This window comes from Channa argus, chromosome 23 (genome assembly GCF_033026475.1).
Source record: "Channa argus isolate prfri chromosome 23, Channa argus male v1.0, whole genome shotgun sequence".
Classification (NCBI taxonomy): Eukaryota; Metazoa; Chordata; class Actinopteri; order Anabantiformes; family Channidae; genus Channa; species Channa argus.
The window spans coordinates 8077624-8097041 of NC_090219.1; the positions used below are offsets into that span (position 1 = coordinate 8077624).

The following is a 19418-nucleotide window of genomic DNA, read 5'->3' on the forward strand; positions in this document are numbered from 1 at the left end:
ATGTTTTGTTGCGTATCTTCTCAATAAAACAAACCAAAAAAAATCCTGTAATGTTTTTGTACATTTTTATAGAGATATGTCATTCAATGTTATTAGAGAGGTCAGTTTTCATGTCCTACACCAGGACTTCAACAGGGACAAGACAAAAAAAGGATTGTATTTTGAATTGTGATAAAGTTTTTTGCCGGTGTTTTAAAGTGGGTAGATAAAATCAAGTGCTCCAACTGTCATACAAAGTTCCCACATTTGTCGACTACTTCACTTCCTGTTTGCCTCATGCCTGGTTTCCAGTCAGATGGGAGAGTGTTTTTTAAGAAGATTAAAAATTAGCTTATGAAAAACTCCTGTGAGTTTTCCTAAAGCTCCTGACAATGTAAACTCATGTCTCATCATGAGCATCATGCACATGCAATTTCCTTGATGGGAAACTGATTCATTTTACCGGTTGTTCTCACTCCGATTCTACTCAGGGTCAAAGTGTTTGGGTTCACTGATCAACTGTACATGGAGACATGTCTTTGGAACATGTGCATGCTCCATGTTGCTTGTATGGTCAAGACTGAAAGGTGACATGGGAAATAAATGAGCTGGTGGCTTCATCTCACGAGGCTCCGGCTGGAAAAGTCTATTAGTTCTATTACAACTATAACTAAAAATAACTGCAAATTCCACATCTGGTGAGATACAGTGTGTAGTTTGATCTGCTTTTAGCTACTACAAAAATCCTTTTGCTTCCAAGCATGGAAACAAAACCGGTCAACAGAGACCACCTCAGTTTCCTAAAATCTCAGGGTCATGTTATTGTAATGGACAGGAAAGTAATATTTGAATACAAAAGGCTGGAGCAGTTCAGACCCCCGTGATGGGAACTGTTAGGGAGGGAAGTACGACCATTTGGTGACGCCTTTCTTTGAAAGATGGATAGGGAAACTGAGTTGACAGGAAAAAAAGAGGTGGGGAGGAGTGTAATAAATATAAGTGCAGCATTCGAGTTGTTGTTAACTCGCTTATTCTTCGCAGCTTGTTTTAATTGCACTGAAGCCCTGAACTCTGCCTTTCAGGGTTATTTACACTAAGGGAATAATTTCCATCACATGACACGTTAGGTAAGTAGTAACGTATTTCTTCTTGTATGTTTTCAGATTCACTGGATTTACAAAAAAATCTAATTTATTTAACAAATAAGAAAACAAATACTATTTTAAAAAAACATGGTGAATTGTTAAGGTTAAATTGTCAAAACATCTGTAGGGTCCAAATGTCCATTTTCATGATAAATTGTTGAAGACAATAGTTTACAGTATGTAAGTAAGTAATCCTCTGGGTGTCAGAGGGTATTTGTAATATTATTAGAAAAGTATCTTCTGTATGTGGGAATCTGTGTAAGTCAGTGTTTGGCTCTTCTGCTGCTGCACATGCAGCGCACCACAGATCTACCCATGAGGGCAATAAAGTACATGCTTTCTTTCAAACACTGTTGTACTATACTTCTACATTTTTACTCCACTATGAGATCTGAATACTTCCTCTGTCAGTCTCTGATCTGCTTTTAACAACTGTGTATTTAAACGGACCTGAGCTTTTGAATAAAACTGAGCTTTAACAACATCTGTATGTTTCTTAGTGTTTTAAAAGCAGTTCTCTACATAGTGTGGGGGTCTGTGATCTGTAATTTCATTTCAGCAGGGTTTTCTATGTTAGTCCATGAGAACATTTTAAAGCCTACTCCAAATATCTGTTTGCTTAGAGGGAGTAAGAGTGGAAACATCTGGAAAAGAACAGTTCACGGGAAACAGCGGGTGGGTGTTTAGACATTCTTGGACTAACACCAAGCTAAAGCTCCCTCCCAGTGCCTTTTAAAGACTTACCCTTTTCTCTGTTAGTCATATGAGTCCCAGTCATATGGACACATGTATTCTCATCTCTGTCTCAGTGCAACAATGACGATGAGGAGTCAGAAGCTGGGTTTCCTAAACAGCGTGCTCTGCAAATGGCATTCACAGGCAACTCTCATTGGTATGTCCTCTACGTCGGCACCGTTTTTTTACGCTGGCCAGTATTTAGGCATTAATACGAATATTTTCTCACAGGTAAATCTGTGCTTCCCGTGCTCCTGCTAATAAGACTGGTGATACTGGGAGCTGCAGTGCACACAGTCTGGCTGGATGAGGAGGAGTTTGTCTGTAATACTCAAATGGAAGGCTGTACAGTGAGCTGTTATAATTTGCTCACACCTCTCGCTCCTGCACGTTTGTGGACATTACAGGTGATAAAAAATTCCAGTTCTTAATGCACACAATGAAACTTTGGTCAAATGATCTGTACAACTAAAGATTGAAAACCAAGTTAACAGGCTGCGTAACCACCTGACCTGGTGGCTCAAAGTGATCAACAGCTTTCCTGAAGCTTGAAAGATGTGGGCTCAAGCCTCACTGTAAATATCTAACACCTCTAACATTGAAAGCTATGCAGTTTATTAGTAGTAGCACTTAAACTGTAACTTTCTGCATTAGACCATAGTAGCCAACATCAGTGTTAGTAAATAAATATTAAAGACATACACAATTATATCTCTTTTACTCAGTGGGGATTGAACCATCACCTCAAGCCCCAGCAATTTTATTAAGTGAGCTAAATCACACTCAAATGGTTTGTTTAGCTGTTGGTCCAAATCTTTGAAGACACTGGTTCAATCCTCACGCTGTTCTTTCCTTTTTTTTTTAAATAATCACCCAGTGGAGAAGTTAAAGAGAGCTCAAAGAGAGAGGTGTCTAAACAACAGGAGCTGTAATGGTCAAAGCAGATGTCATGGTTGACAATTGGCAGGTTCAATTCCTCTATGACTTAATGTCACAGACTTCAACGGGTTCATTTTGCTAAACAGTTGGAAACAATGTTAAAGCTGTGTGTGGCCAAGTTAAAGACTTCAATCCTCCTGTTCTCTGTGTGGGCTGAACCACCAGCCAGTACAAAAGTATGATATATATAGAACATAGAACAGTTTGGTTGTATGCCTAATGTAAGCAGAACCCTTTGACAGTTCCAGTTAAAATTTATAAGAATTAAAACCCCAGCCTTAAAACTTCCTTGTAACTGTGAGCATGTGAGATTACATTGTTTATATTAAACCTGTACATTTTATGCATCTCATTATACATGTTTCATGTAGAGATATATAAGTGCATTAATACACGTATGTGTAATGAGATGCAATTTTTTTATAATAGGGGATAATTATTTGCTTCTCATTACACGTTCGCTATTAGAGTGATAACCGTGTAATAGCACCTGTTATAACTGTTTAATTGCAAATGTGTAATGAGATGCGGAAAACATTTTTAAACTAGCGGAAAACATTTTTAAACTAGCGGAAAACATTTTTAAACTAGTGGAAAATCTTTCGCATCTCATTACACTTTCGCTATTAGAGAGTGATAACTGTGTAATAACACCTGTGTGATAACTGTGTAATAACGCCTGTGTGATAACTGTGTAATAGCACCTGTGTAATAACTGTTTAATAGCAAACGTGTAATGAGATGCGGAAAACATTTTTTAAATAGTGGAAAACATTTTTTAAATAGTGGAAAACATTTTTAAACTAGTGGAAAACATTTTTAAACTAGTGGAAAATCTTTCGCATCTCATTACACGTTCGCTATTAGAGAGTGATAACTGTGTAATAACACCTGTGTGATAACTGTGTAATAACACCTGTGTGATAACTGTGTAATAGAACCTGTGTAATAACTGTTTAATAGCAAACGTGTAATGAGATGCGGAAAACATTTTTTAAATAGTGGAACTTTTTTAAATAGGTTAACATTTTCCGCATCTCATTACACGTTCACTATCACAGAGCGATAACTGTGTAATAGCATCTGTGTAATAAACATTTAATTGCAAACGTGTAATGAGATGCAGAAAACGTTTTTCAATAGTGGAACATTTTTCGCATCTCATTACACGTTCGCTATTAGAGAGTGATAACTGTGTAATAGCACCTGTTAATAACTGTTTAATTGCAAATGTGTAATGAGATGCGGAAAACATTTTTAAACTAGTGGAAAATTTTTCGCATCTCATAACACGTTCGCTATTACAGAGGGATAACCGCATAATAGCGCCTGTATAATGACTGTTCAATAGGAAACGTGTAATGAGATGCGGAAAACATTTTTTAAATAGTGGAACATTTTTTAAATAGTGGAAAATTTTTTAAAATAGTTGAACTTTTTCCGCATCTCATTACACGTTCGCTATCACAGAGCGATAACTCTGTAACACCACCTGTTTAATAACTGTTCAATAGCAAACGTGTAATGAGATGCGGAAAACGTTTTTTAAATAGTGGAAAATTTTTCGCATCTCATTACCCGTTTGCTATTAGAGAGTGATAACCATGTAATAGCACCTGTTGATAACCGTGTAATAGCACCTGTTAATAACGGTTTAATTGCAAATGTGTAATGAGATGCGGAAAACATTTTTAAACTAGTGGAACATTTTTAAACTAGTGGAACATTTTTTAACTAGTGGAACATTTTTTAACTAGTGGAACATTTTTTAACTAGTGGAACATTTTTTAACTAGTGGAACATTTTTTAACTAGTGGAACATTTCTCGCATCTCATTACACACTCGCTATTACAGAGTTGTTAAACGGGTGTAACAAAACATTTATAAGCATGTAATGACACATGTTTGATTACATACTTAAAAAGCATTGTAATGCATACATTTAAGATTTTATTACACCTGTGTTATTAAAAGTCTATTACACTAAAACATTTTTTACATGTATTACTAGACGGCTACACTGAGGTTTAAATTTGTGGGATGTTACTATATTTTAATTGTAATTCTTAAAGTGTCCTGCTTGCAATGGGGATACAACCAAACTTTTCTATGCATTTATACTTTTACACTTTTGATGGCACAGAGAACAAGACTGTTAAGTCGTTAACTTGGTCTCACACAGCTTTGATATTGTTTTCAACTGTTGCAAAAAAGTCATTAAGGTCTGTTGCACTGAATGCTTCAGGAATTGAACCTACCACCTCTAAACCATGGCTATATAGAGCATCCGTGTTAACCATTACACCACGAGGTCCATCTTTTTCAGACACCCCTCTTTAGCCTCTCTTTAATCGGGTGATTTCTTCCAAAATTCAAAGGCAGAACTAGATTTGAACCCACAAATTTACAGCTTTAACATAGAAGTGATGCATGATGAGCTACAAGGTCAGATGTGGACAAAAAGCATTTCATCAAATGTTTTTCATCCCTAGCATTCGCCTTTAAAAAGGCAACAACTGTCTCAGGCTTGAACTTGCAACTTCAGAACACTTAAAGGACCCTAACCAGTTTAGCCACAGGACAAGAATAACAAGCAGCTTTTAATAGAGGTTTTTGTTTCTTAACATACTAGTTTACTTTAGGACTTGTCCTGTGTTACTGGGCTACTACAGGATTTGTGTTAAATCTAAACCTTGAAGGGTGCAGGTAAAACTCCCAATAAATAAATACATTAAAAATAAATGCTCAACACGTACTGGGAGAAGCGATATTGTTGAGCAGTCCGTGTCTTTAAGATTCACAGAAGCACTGTCATTAGCTCGTAGGGTCTAAATCAAAGAATCACAGAGAATCTATGAAAAAGTTTAGTGCCAAAGCAAGATGAAATAACATAACAGAATTTTTTTTTCATTATCTAACTTCTCCGTGGATCTCAACCTTTAGAGGGGACAGGCTGAGGCTTGAACTCGTAACCCTAAACCTAGAGTAAGGCTGCTCACCACACCGAGCCACAAAGTCGCTCTCGATTTTTAAGGGTGTATGAAGGTTTTATTTAACGAGTTGAACCTGCAACATTATCTTAAAACACAGTTGTCCAGAAAAGTAGATAGCTGAATGATGATTTCTTTGTCTTATATCAGAAGTCACAGAGTGAGTGAGAACTTAATCAGCAACTTCAAATTAATGTATGGAAAGCTACAGGGTAGGACTAAGAGTGAGATTAAGATATGATTTATGACAATTAGTCAGTCTAGAACCCACAGTCTAGTGGCCAGTTGGTTCGTGGATGAACCACTAGACTAAGCTACCACAGCTCAGCTGTTAGCCTCAGTTATAAAACTTCAAAATTACCTGAATCATTCAAAGCTGAACACACAAAGTCACAGTTTTTCTTACACAGGATAACGGATTGTTCCGATTACTGTTAACAGTTAACGACACAGTTAAAAAACTTTCAAAATCACAAGACTGAGATTGTTGATAGTTGAAGATTTTCCTTCTGCAGTGCTCACACCGTCTGGTTTGTCGTTATAATACCAACATCATCAATTTCTCTGCAGCTGCTTCTGGTTTTGGCTCCAGGTCTTGTTTTCCTCTGCTACCTGATTCATCTCACCAACCAGGAAAACCAGGTGAGACCAATGTGCAGCAACAACGTTCTGTGTGTGAAAACCAAGGACACACACACACAAAAAAACACACAATTAAATATGAAATAACATTTTTAATAGTGGTGATGTTCTGTTTTCCTGAAGGTGAGGAGGGGAGATGGTGAGGTCAAAGGTCACCCTCTGGGAGTGTACCAGGCCTGCACGGCTTCTGTCATACTAGTGGAGGTGGGACATTTACATTTAGTCATTTGGCAAATGCTTTTATCCAAAGCTTTCACACACACAGGTTAAAGGACTTCTGCCTGTGACTGGAGTAAGTTCACAGATGTTGTTTCCTTTACAGGTTGGATTTGTGGTGATGCAGTCATTACTCCACGGCTTCTGGGTGAACGAGGACTATAGTTGTAAGGCTGTTTCATGTCCTCACAGTGTAGACTGTACTATTCCCTATGCATGGGAGAAGACAGTCTTCCTGTTTCTTATGTTTATCACATCCTGCATCTCCCTCCTGCTGAATGTGGTGGAGCTGGTTTGTGTGCTGCTGTGTAACAAGCGGAGTCCCGGGCAGACAGATGCTGGAAACGTCCTTCAGTCGGGGTCAGAGGTCAAGGAGAGTCCGTGTTTCCTGAGACAGCTAGTGAGCTTGTGGCACTCCCACGCCGGACTCTTGGGTACTAAAAGGAAATAAAAAGCCAGTCTTTAGGAAAGAAGGAAAAAGGAAGGAAATTACTGGTTTCTTGTTCATTTGAACATTTTCAGGAACAGAGGTGTAACATGAGGCTCCTTTATTTGCCCTCAGGTAAAACCGTCCTCCCGGTGTTGCAGTTCATCCGTCTTGTCGTCGTCGTGGCAGCGGTGCAGCCTGTTTGGGACAACGACTTGAGAGATTTTTTTTGTGATACACAACAGCCAGGCTGCAGCCAAGCAGGCTTCAACCACCTCTTCCCTATCTCCCTGTATCACTACTGGACACTGCAGGTATCAAGTCTTCTATGATTCTGGTAAAAATGTTTCATACTTAATCAAACTGCACAAAAGTCCAAAATCAGCACAGTTTGGTTTTTCATTTAGTGTTAAATGTGAAAAACAGGCAGCAAACTCTGGTTCATTCTTTATGTCCAGTGGGTTCTTGTTTTGGCTCCTGGTCTGATTTTCTTCTGCTACTTGGTCCACCTCATCGTCCTGGAAAAACAGGTAGAAGACTCTCTCTTATTACCCCTTAAATATATGAGAGTTGGATAAAATGTAAACTAATACAAGCCTCCTCGGTCCTTTTGAAATGCTCCATGTCAGAGGAAACGTGGGTTTACAGTAAAACCACATGGACATTTTCTGTTGTTGGTTTAACTTTTTTACTCCGTGCTCTGTCAATACATCTTTACTCTGACTGTGAAGACTTTTTCTATCTTTTCCACCAGAGCGGCCCAGGAACTCAGGTCAAAGGTCATGTGCTCGGGGCATATTTGGCCCTTTTGTTGGCTGTTGTTCTGCTGGAGGTGAGTGTTCACACGAAGCAAAACAAATGTTAATCCTTTCTTAAAAATGAAACCGTACATACAAGGTTACAAGTAAACCATACTGATAAATATAACAACATGTTGGTGGATGTGGTCCTTTACTATTTGTTTACACTATAAAAATAAACACATTATTATTTAACAGTCATTACATGATTTTAGGACTTTTTATGTGATGTCCTAAAATACCTAACTTCAGCTTTTCTGAATAAATTGTGACGCATGTTGCATTTTTATCACCTTCACGCCACCAGGTGGCGCCACAGACCAGACTTTGAACTGATTTGCAGCTTTTGAATGTGTGTATGTGAATAAAAGTGTTGTTCCTCTTCTGCTTTTTCTCTGCCTCCAGGTGGGATTTGCTGTGGTGCAGAAGGTGGTTTTCGGTTTCTCCTTGTCTACGATGCACACAATAATGTCCACACCATGTCCCAGCAGAGTCGAATGTTACGTCTCCCAGGCAACAGAGAAGACGGTGTTCATGGTCATCATGTTCTCTTTGGCCTGTCTGTCAGGTCTGCTGACCCTGGTGGAGTTGGTGCGTTCACTGACGTAACACAACCTGATTAGACATTAAGTCATCACATACAGGGTTTCATTTTAATATTGGAACTTATCTCTATTCAACAGTGTATGGTGCTGATGACAGAGAGACCCTGGGTAAAGCAGCGGGAGCACAAGATCCCAGAGACCTCAGGACTTCAGATGGAGTTAAACGTCAAAGACGAAGCTGACACTACAGAGCAGAATGAAAGCTACACTAAACTCAACATCTGAAGTGGAAAAGGCTCAGCGAGATCCCTCCCATGACGTCCTGACACACCGCTGCTTTTTCATCATAGGAGAGGATGAGGCCTGATACACCTGCTCTTTACACCTTGTACTATATTCTGTGAATGTATTCCTTCTACCACTAACAAACCGTGCAATGATCATGCTGACAGTGTGCGGGAGATAAATTGATATTTTCTCTAACGCAATTGTCTTATGTCAGATTTTAATTTTATCAGAATGTAATAAGTGGAAAGAAGTGAATTTGGTCTTTCATGCAAGAAAGCTTTCAGCTTGTCCCTTCAGTGGTGGCCACAGGGGAACATGTTCCGCACATTGGTTTGGCATGTGTTTGTATGCCGGATGCTCTTCCTTTACCCTACGCTCCCTTTTTTTTTTTTAACCGGGCTCAGGACCGGCACCAGGGTTGCCATTGGTGGGTGGGCAGGCCACACCTGGTGGGGTGGGATTTGATCCCACAGCTTTCTGTTTGAAGGGCTTCACTTTTATACCAAGTGTTGTCCTTCAGCATCAGCTTGATTGGTGCAGGGGTTGGATGCTGGTCCAAACAGAGAAGGAGCTGAGGCAGGTGGAGCACAGGGGAAACAGGTTCCCCAGACTGGCTTGGATGCCGGTCCAATCAGGATGGAGTTGGGCGCGTCCAAGAGAACCTCGGCCTCCAATTCTCGATGAGGAGTCCAGGCCCCAAAGCCTTAACATTCAAAGTGGCTCCGTACCTGACCAGAGTTAAGTGAAGTGACTAATAGGCTCAGAGCTGAGTAGGAAAATTCCACCACATTTAGCCTTATGCCAGAAAAATGAAGCCCTCTGTTTACAGTGCACACTCCTTTCAATACAGTCATATTAAGTGTCTTTCAGCAATATTCATAATGAAATAGATCAGAGCTACGTCAGGTTTTGACTGTTATTCAGGTGTCCAAGGTATGTTTCCCAGGTATAACCTTTTCTTTACATATGGGATTAAAATAATTTTTGATTTAGTAAGTAATTTAGTTTGTACATAAAGGTATTTTAGAAAACACCTGACTACATTGTTAATGATATATTTTATTGATTAATAAGTTTGCCAGACATTCTATTTTTTCTGAAAAAATTTAATCTAATGACCGATAAAAGTCAGAACTGAGAAATAAACAAAAAGTGTTTTCATATACAAAAAGTTGTGGCTTTGTTATTGTTTGTTTTATATTTAAATAGCCTGCTAGATTTGTATGGTACTAGTTCTGCTCCCCAGAAATCTCTACCAAAAAATTATTTAATCAAAGTCAAGCAAAGTAAAAAAGGCCCACACTTTCACAGAACAATACGCACTGTAAACTGGTTACAAGCTAATTTTTTGAATTAAACTTAGGACACAATCTACGTGGTATCAATAAAATCGCTTGTCGGCTGAGTTAGGGTGGATTTTAATGGAAGGCTCTGATAACAGTTATTTGCAGTTCTTTCTAATAATTTTAAAGTTTGGTCAAAGTAACACTACAATAAGGAGACATGGGTGTTAATAGATAACAAGACAGTGTTTAAACTACTTACTTTAACTACTACTAAATTCTTGTTACAGCTAACAACAGTGCATAAACTCTGAAAATAGGTAGATATAATGGAAATAAGAGGCTTGTTCTTGTCTACTTCTTTGACAGATGTAGAAACTACCGTGAAACACTTTGACGTCTTATTATGTTAGATGAATATATATAATAAAAGTATAAAAGCAGAAATTATTGTAGAGCAGTTTTAGAAAGTCAAAGTAATAATAATACTACAAATGGGTTGCTGGCCTGTGGAGCCTCAAAAACACAAAAACCCCACCGTAAAAAAATAAACCTCCTTCACATTTAACTGCAACAACTCTGTTAGTGAGACGGTTACCCCGATATTGACAACTGGGCTTCCTCGCTCCCTGGTTTTTTAGTGTACAGTAGACAATATTAAATGCGGCGGTACTGTGTGTCATGCCGTCATTCTCATTCAGATTTCCTTCACCTTTACAAATGTTTTTGACCTTCTGTGGTTCAGCTAAAATGAATGTATTGATGTTCTTACAACTGTTGTTTTTGGTATAGATTCCCCTACTTGAAATCACTGAATCACCGTTCTTCTCAGTCATCTTTATATCTATATGCTGTCTTCTGAATTTCTCATAGTATTCTTCAAGCTGTTGTTTGTTTGATTCATCCGGTTTCTTTGTATAAAACACAGTGGCAGAGCTTTTAGCTGATTTATTTTCCTTTTTGGACAGCACAGTGGCAGAGAGCAGCATCAGCAGCATACATGCACTCAGGATCTTCATTGTTTCCTGTTAAAGAAAAAACAGGAACATTTTTCTGATGGACAGTTTAATGCAGTATATTTAACAGCAATTTCTACAACCTGGTCATTTCTCCATCACACCATCATAACATGTTATTACAATAACCAGGTTCCTTACTTTATGTCTTTCTGATCTGATGAGTGAGTAGTTGGTTCTTTGGTTCACTCTCTGTAACCAGAGCAGGTACAGAAGTCGTCTGAGGCACCAGTTGGTGACAATGTCTTCAGTGAAGTTCTCTGAAGCTGCAGCCTGATTACAGCGAGTTCATTGTATAGTGTCCAGATGAAAAGTCAACACCTGTTTCTGTATTCATTTGAATAAAGATTATTATCTTTCAGACCAAAATCAGTTAAAGATAAAGTAGCTCTGTAGTGAGAGATGCAAGTAGAATATGTAAAATAGAAATTCACCAAGAACATGGCAGCACACAGTGCAACTCTATATGGGCAATGGCACAGTCTTCATTCTTGTAACTCTCCAGTCACAGTTTGCAAACGATTCAACTCCAAACATTTAACATTTCTACTTCATGTAAGGCTGGTTTTTATTTTATATATCAACACCTAGTATGTGAATAACATACATCCTGGATGAGTCTGTATCTTTCCCTAATCTTAAACATGCAGATTTTTACATGCTCAAAGGATGCAAAAAGGGAGAATTAGTGGCTGCACTGTGCTCCTTATTAGAGTGAAATATGGATATTAAGAGGATCATGTCTGTCCCAATACTGCTGTATATACAGTGCAATGTGCTTATAAACTCTTTTGACAAAGTGAGACAATAGAGTTTGTGTTATCATCTTTTTTTCTGGTAGTGGCATATTTTATTTTTGCTCATAAATTCTTTTTGTTATTGTTATCTCAGTGGCACTAAAGACTCAGGTACGTGTCTTAATTCACTCCCATGCATGAAAAAAGATAAGTACACACAGGTATCATATCTGAAAAAGAGCTCCATGCAAAATATACAAGTGAGTTATACAAGATATGCAAAGGAAAGGGCTTCTATTACTACACTGTTAAACTGATGTGGATGCAAATTTAAGCTGAAAGTTGTTTTTTTATACATTGAACTGCTCCAACATTAACCCTGGTGGTCCTGATAATGTCATGGAGGACAAGGGTCAACCTGTCCACACTTAGAAGTCTGCAGCTACACAGTACACAGCAACATGTTATACTGTGCACTGTGTGCAGAGGTGGTAGTAGTACAGAGTACACAAAAGCAATACTCAAGTATTTCTCCTATACAAGTACCACTTCAAATCTCAACTAAAACTACTAAACTCATTATCTACATGTTTTATAAGTAAAAGTTCTCCACTGAAGGTTTAAACAATGCTGACTATGCTAAATATGACAGAACATGTATAGTATTTAAATAAAAAATTAGGTTCAATGGTCACTGTTGGTCAGGTGGAGTGATTTTAGTAATTTCATGTGCTAACACATGATTCACTCATCGTGATACATCATTATTTATTAGTTCATATGTTTTTATAAAACACAGCATATTTTATATTAAATCCACCAGGCAGTAGTAATTGTGGGGGATCTGAGTACATTTCAAATAAATTGTGCCTAAATCTACAGTTTACAACTAAAGCCAGCATTAATATGAGATCTTCAATCTTCCCTGCTCTGCCCAGCTCTCGTAATTTCCATTCTGGAACAGCTTTAAGTGATCAAAACTATCAGCAGTATATAGTCTGAGCACCACAAGACCACAGCAGCAGTCAAATACTATTATTAGCCAAACATTTTAAACAGGAAATATGAGAATTCATTTGGACCTCATCTCTTTGATGTGTTCTTCCCCAACTAAGATTTTTTGGTTAGAGATCTCAGTCATTAATGAACAAATTTCAGCTGATTTCATTAATGAAAGACATTCTGGGAAGCTGCAGTCTTTATACAGTGACTCCAAGATGAGGTGTCCAGCTGGATGGGAAACACAAGCCTCTCTCTTGAATTTGAATGAACTTTTTTCGAATCATAAATCAGATCATAAATCAAATCAAGACAATTCTCTGAGATATACGAGTAGATTATGCAAAATAAATGTGTTGGTAAAATTCCCAAAATCAAGATCACTGCAGTGCAGAGTACAACCCATATGTGGACAGTGAAGCAGTTTTCACAGTTGCGGCTGTTCAGTCATCATCAGATGATTTAACACCATGTACCATGAACTGTGTCTAAAAACCATTCATCTCATGCAATGAAAAGATTTGTGTTGTACCATATTTAGCAAATAGATAAGACAGATAGACATAATGGACAATTCTGCTCCTCATTTAAAATGTACAGTCCAGACATTCAGGAACCCTGTACACTTTGTGTGGACTGTATAATATCTCTTTCTCTGTAATTCTCAAGACTGTGAATATTCAGAAGGAACAGTTCCACACCCACATAGACATCTGCCAGTGACACAGTTCTACATATCATTATTTATATAGTTTATCCTGTGTAGGGTCACAGGGGGCTGGAGCCTATCCCAGCTGTCACAGGTCTCCAGTCTATCTCAGGGCCAACAAAAAGAGACACACACACACAGACAGACAACCATTCCCACTCATATTTACACCAACAGGCAATTTAGAGTCACCAATTAATCTAACGTGCACATCTTTAGACCGTGGGAGGAAACCGGAGCACCTGGAGGAAACCCACACAAGCATGGGGAGAACATGCAAACTCCACTCAGAAGGTCTCACAGTCTGACTGAAAAGAATTTAAAACAAATATAATGTCCAATAGCCTTTTCCTTTTTAATACTAAAAAACAAATATGCTTGTAATAGTTACTGGAAATTATAACACTAAACTGTTTTGAATAAAAAGTTCTCAGTTGAACAGAGACAGTTCACAAGCAGCTATGTTTTCTAGATACGTTTTCTACGGGTGCCAGATAGAAATAAGTCCACCTCTTTCTGACATCAATTGTTAAAAAAAAAAATGGAGAAATTAAAAATTTTAAAAATGTGTTATTAATTATTATTATTAGGAATCAAAAACCTGAAATCTCTACTTTACAAAAAAGTAAACTTAATTCACCATCCAGAGTGCAGGACACAGTAACATGCTGATGTTGAGATATCCCACATATCCCTGACTCAGTTCCTTGAAACCTGTAAAATGTATTTGAGAAATGACACACAAACAAAAAAGAATCTGTGAAATAAACTCTGGAATGCAACAAGTTGATTAATACAGATTTTATTCTTTATGAGCTGCAGGACAAACAATTGAATACTTATGTAAATAAATACGAGAAGTAGAGTCAGAACACAAACAGATCAGCGTTTATAAGATATACACGGCAGTTATGCAAAAAAAAATTTGCTAAGTCATAAAGTGAGAACATACTCCTATTACATCTCATGTTAATGGTTCAGAGAATAAACAATCAAGCAGCTGAAGAACATGCAGATGTCTATTCATTCACTTAGCGCGGCAATCTCCCTTATAGTGAACAGGTAAATATTTTTCACATGAGACTATAATTTTCCTATTGGAAAATGTAGTACCCTGATATGTACAATTGGGGTATTTCGCGTTGCTATCTATTGTACATTTAACAATATGAAATAGTGTGTTACTATATGTCTTCTCGTTTTTTACTTGACCATGACAAATATCTTTGACGCGCTGTTCATCAGACACAATGAACGTATTGGTATCCTTACATGTATTATTGTTATAGATGTTCCTACTTAATATCAGTGAATTACATTCACTGAAATTCATGGTTTCAACTATATGCTGGTTTCTGAAATTCTTATAACGTTCCTCAGGGCTTACAGGTGACACAGTGGTAGACCTTTTGCCTTTTTTTTTGTTTCCAGACAGCACAGTGGCAGAGAGCAGCATCAGCAGCACACATGCAAACAGGATCTTCATTGTTTCCTGTTGAAGAAAAAACAGGAACATTTTTCTGATGGACAGTTTAATGCAGTAAATGTAGCAGCAATTTGTACAACCTGGTCATTTCTCGATCCTAACATGTTATTACAAACCAGGTTCTTTACTTTATGTCTTTCTGATCTGATGAGTGAGTAGTTGGTTCTTTGGTTCACTCTCTGTAACCAGAGCAGGTACAGAAGTCGTCTGAGGCAAAAGTTGATGACGATGTCTTCAGTGAAGTTCTCTGAAGCTGCAGCCTGATTACAGAGTTAACAGTGCATTATTTAGTTTCCAGCCACATGAATAATATCTGCTTCTGTTTTCAGTTTGAAAGTAGAATAATATTTATCAGACAACTATCAGTTAAAGACACTAGCTCTGTAGTGAAATATGCAGGTAGAACCTGAAAAATTGTTTGTTTTTTTAAATAATGCCTGCATACAGTGCAGACCATACTGTTCATAGGTCAAAGATTCAGTCTTCATTGTTTTAACTCTCCAGTCCGAGTGAGTCATCTCTGCACTGCTGCCAGAGTTCAGTGAGTCCCATCTCACAGTATCAGTCAATTTTGCTTCTAGCAGCATCAAATACTAAAATTTACTTTCCCTATGTGTCTCATATAGACTCTACAGGTACTAGTTGGTGTTATCACTGAAAGAACCAGGAGCCCCACTACAGGAATGTCTAACTTCTCGTGATGACTTGCCTGTGTTATCATGCAACTTAGCCTTCCCCCTACCCACATCAGCCCAGGTCTCACTGACTGCTCAGTTTAAACTGACTTTCAGCAAATTTAAACTCCAAGTCTGCCCCTTTATGAACTAAAGACCATCAAGATGTTGGAGTGTGCGATAAGTTTTTGCGAATGAGTAAAAAGAAGTAGGACAGTCTTAAATCTTCTTCCTCTCATCTACAGAGGAACTGGAGCTGCAGTCTGTCCACTAACCAAACTAAGTCTTACCTTAGAAGCAACACCTGAGTGGAGACACGAAGAGTGGGACTACTTTTGTTCTGGGAGACAGAAGAGAGTCTAGGCAGGTCCTCCAGGAGAGCAGGAGTCTGAAGCTCTGCTTCCTTTTCACACACATTTTACATTGTTCTTCACAGGAAACTGCAGCATCAAGAAGCACAGATCATCACAAGATTGGTTACAACTAAATCTTCTATAACAATCTTCTGTGAGAAGGTGGTCTCTATTCCAGGAACTGAAAGGGGGCGTCTAAGCTCAGTGTCTCAGCAGCTTCTATCACCTTTAAAGAATAAAACCCTGTACAACTTCATTACAATATTCATGAACTTGCGAAACCTCACAGTTAATGTCATTTGGCCTAACACATTAAAATATTTGTGATGTGTTACAAAAAGTGTTATATTCTGGGTTAATATATATATATATATATATATGTAGTGTGTGTTTGTGTGTTTGTGTGTTTGTGTGTGTTTGCGTGTGTGTTTGTGTGTGTGTTTGCGTGTGTGGGTGTGTGGGTGTGTGTGCATGCACGAGCGGTAGGTTAGTCTCTATTCCAGGAACTTAAAGTGGGGGTGTGAGGGTTTTTGTTTAATAAGCATATTGCATGAACTAAAGCAGGGGAAACTAATCACAACAGTGCCGGGAAAATTAGAGAAGCAAATTCCAGGAATAACACTAAAACAGAGGCCACCAGGCAGGGATCAACAAATGACCAAAACTCAGACCAAACAGGATTCCAAAGAATGGAAGTCAGGATTCCAAAACGCGAAGCCCAGTGTCCCGGAGTACAGAGAGCACAGGGCAGCAATCCGAGCAGTGTCTGGTGGTGGTGGGTTAGAGACAGACAGGCCAAGCAATGAGCCAGCAGGCAGGTGAGAATTAAACAGGCAAACAGATTATCAAGATCCAAACTCAATGCAGAAAATCACTGGAAGGGTCTCACCACAGAACTGTGGGTTTAAGTAGGCAGGAGAACAGTTGAAAACAGGTGATGAGTGGTGAAGTTGCTGGAGTGCACAAATGTGTGGAAGTGGGGAAGACTGGCTACAAAAGTACAAACCCGAAATAGGAAGTGAAGACAAAAATGCAAAATTAAGTCCATACGCCAGGATCAGGACAGGGGACATTTTAAGCTTGGTGTCTCAGCAGCATCCACCACCTTTAAAGGACAAAAACACCTTCATTACACTACTGAAGACACACAACTAAGTAGACTTTAGTTTAACTTCATGAACATGCAAATCATCCAGTTTTAAAGCTGAAGTACAGAGTATTTCTCTGTGCCACAGAAACTGAAGAGAGAAATTTCACAGACAGCTCTGCTCTGTATTTAATGTGCGACATGTTGTATGATTTGCAAGTTTGCTAAACCAGAACTACGTCAGCGGCTATAACTCAGCTGTTACAAAACGTGCTGTTTGGTGTTGTTTAATACATCTTGATCTACATACCAGGAAATACAAGCTGAAAGTCTGAACTTTCATCTGATATTCACCTTTTCATCATGAACTCAAATATTCTCCAGTATTTTTAGTGAGCACTGAATATTTTTTTCAAAATATACAACAAACACTGAACGTCGTCTTTAGGAGATATCAGAAAGGTACAAGTCACTGTTTGGGGAACTAAAAAGGAGAAGTTTCTCTGAACATCAGAACATATTCCAAAAACATAAATATTATATATAACAACCTTTGTCTTCATTCTTATCACTGCCTCAAACCTGCTCATTCACACCAAAAATTACCATTTGTTTATACCCTGCTAATGAAGGAAAGACTGAGATGTTCTGAGCTGTGAAAACCACAAAATGTCAGTGATGTGCTGACACTTGTTGAACCTAAGGTCTAAAGAAAAAGCTGTTCGAAGTCATTTTAATAATTTTAAAGTAAACAGTGGGACATCTTCAAATTCCGATGGCAACCAGGGGTCAGAGGTCAGAGGATGTCGATAATCACACAAGTATGGTTAGATAAAGCTTGAAGTTAGACAGAGTCCTGTTTGAGCCTAATCCTCAATACATAGCCATGAAAACTCCTACAAAACCTAAACTATGTGAACATCGTAAGCTTCAAGATGACGAGTACATATTAAAACTGTCAAACATTTATCAAGTATGAGGGAATTTTTACTGATGTCCTCCACATAACAAGATGTATCCAAACACACCTCTTTCACTTCTGTTTCCAAACTGGGAAAAAACACACACAATCACATTTGCCGTATTAACAATGTTAGGAAGTGAAAGTGATTTGGGATGGGAATACACGCAGCTGTGGTTTAATTTCTTGTTAACACCTTGTTCTGATGTTTGGTTTGTGCAGGTATTTCAATAGGATTGTGCTGTCTAGGGTGCTGGTATACACAGCATGAGCCGCAAATTCAGATATTCTGGATAGCAAAAAAAAAAAAAAAATAATAAAATCACATGATAAATCAAATGTTCTTTGTTTAAAGATTGTCATTCTCATTTTATTGTGGATCTGTACCTCTGTACACCTTTTGAGTTTTAAAATGAGCAACAATGAATTTTATGCAACCTGAGTGTTGAGTTTTTGTGGCTGAAAAGCAACTCAGACTACTTACATGTTCCCGTGTCCACAACACTGTTGTGCAATTTCTCACGCATTATCAAATTTTATACTAGAGATTTGGCTATTATGGGGTAAAACTCAATAAACTGTAAACAGCCTGTAAACATAGTGACCTATAATGGCATATTTGGCAATAGATAAAGTGTAACTATGTATAGAAATTTTTAATAATGAACAGGAATAATACTGCAAAAATATCAATATAAAACACGTTAAGATCATAATGAATCACTTCTACTGGATGTTGAGTACTATACCACTCACTTGGACCATTAGTAGATAGCGACCTCTAGTGGTTAAAATACTCAATAAAAGAGAATTTTACTAATTACTAGATGCTGAGCTGGCACATCACTGCTCAAAACTGTTTGTGAGACTAAACCCAACTTTGAACTCACAGTAACCAAAAAGCCAACGGTAGATGTCGTGCTCCCAGTAATACAATTGACAATGTCTACAAAGTGTGGATTACAGTACATGTTACATGTACAGTGCAGGTTGCAGTACATGTTTCCATTTGACATATGTAGTAATCATGAAAATAATTACAACAGTACTAATGTACTACTACTAACTAATAAAATTGACCAGTGATTGCATTCATCAATAGCCCAAGTGGTTTAAAAGATAAAACAATTTAAATTTATGTGAATGTATTTTCTCCCAAAATAAAAGAGTTAAAAAGTATGTTGGAGTATGCTTAACACCATTTGTATCATATTTGATTCACAAGTTTCTGAGGCCTTTTTGTATCAACATGACCAAGACTTTACTGAAAATCCTTATACAATCAGTGTCTTTAACCTAAAACTGAGATATCACAACCTTGTAAAAGTAGAAATCATGGCAGAGCCACTGTATTGGAAATTGCAACAAGGTGGTCATAATGTTAGGCCTGATCGATGTATATATAT

General features: G+C 37.9%; 1 protein-coding gene and 1 long non-coding RNA gene across 4 annotated transcripts; one reads left to right on the top strand and one right to left on the bottom strand.

The window, feature by feature from the left end:
- The first annotated feature begins 948 nt into the window (after nucleotides 1-948).
- Nucleotides 949-11840, top strand: LOC137108569 (gap junction Cx32.2 protein-like). Of its 2 annotated transcripts, none has more exons than XM_067493328.1 (11): nucleotides 949-1106; nucleotides 1934-2016; nucleotides 2091-2266; nucleotides 6360-6431; nucleotides 6555-6635; nucleotides 6754-6814; nucleotides 7210-7388; nucleotides 7533-7604; nucleotides 7829-7906; nucleotides 8280-8465; nucleotides 8558-11840. In XM_067493328.1, the coding sequence occupies exons 2-11, from the start codon at nucleotides 1941-1943 to the stop codon at nucleotides 8702-8704; spliced, it is 1128 nt and encodes a 375-aa protein (XP_067349429.1). In that variant the 5' UTR covers nucleotides 949-1106; nucleotides 1934-1940; the 3' UTR covers nucleotides 8705-11840. The 2 variants fall into 2 exon arrangements, with proteins under 2 accessions (XP_067349429.1, XP_067349428.1); XM_067493327.1 differs by having other exon boundaries at nucleotides 6754-7081; nucleotides 8558-11835.
- Nucleotides 11841-14927: 3087 nt separating this feature from the next.
- LOC137108571 (uncharacterized) lies at nucleotides 14928-17361 on the bottom strand. 2 transcript variants are annotated; one of them, XR_010912216.1, is made up of 4 exons: nucleotides 16971-17361; nucleotides 15902-16051; nucleotides 15066-15197; nucleotides 14928-14943 (listed from the first exon to the last, which is right to left on the bottom strand). It is a non-coding gene; the product is annotated as an uncharacterized lncRNA (long non-coding RNA). The 2 variants fall into 2 exon arrangements; XR_010912215.1 differs by lacking the exon at nucleotides 16971-17361 and having other exon boundaries at nucleotides 15902-16312.
- Between the last annotated feature and the right edge of the window lie 2057 nt (nucleotides 17362-19418).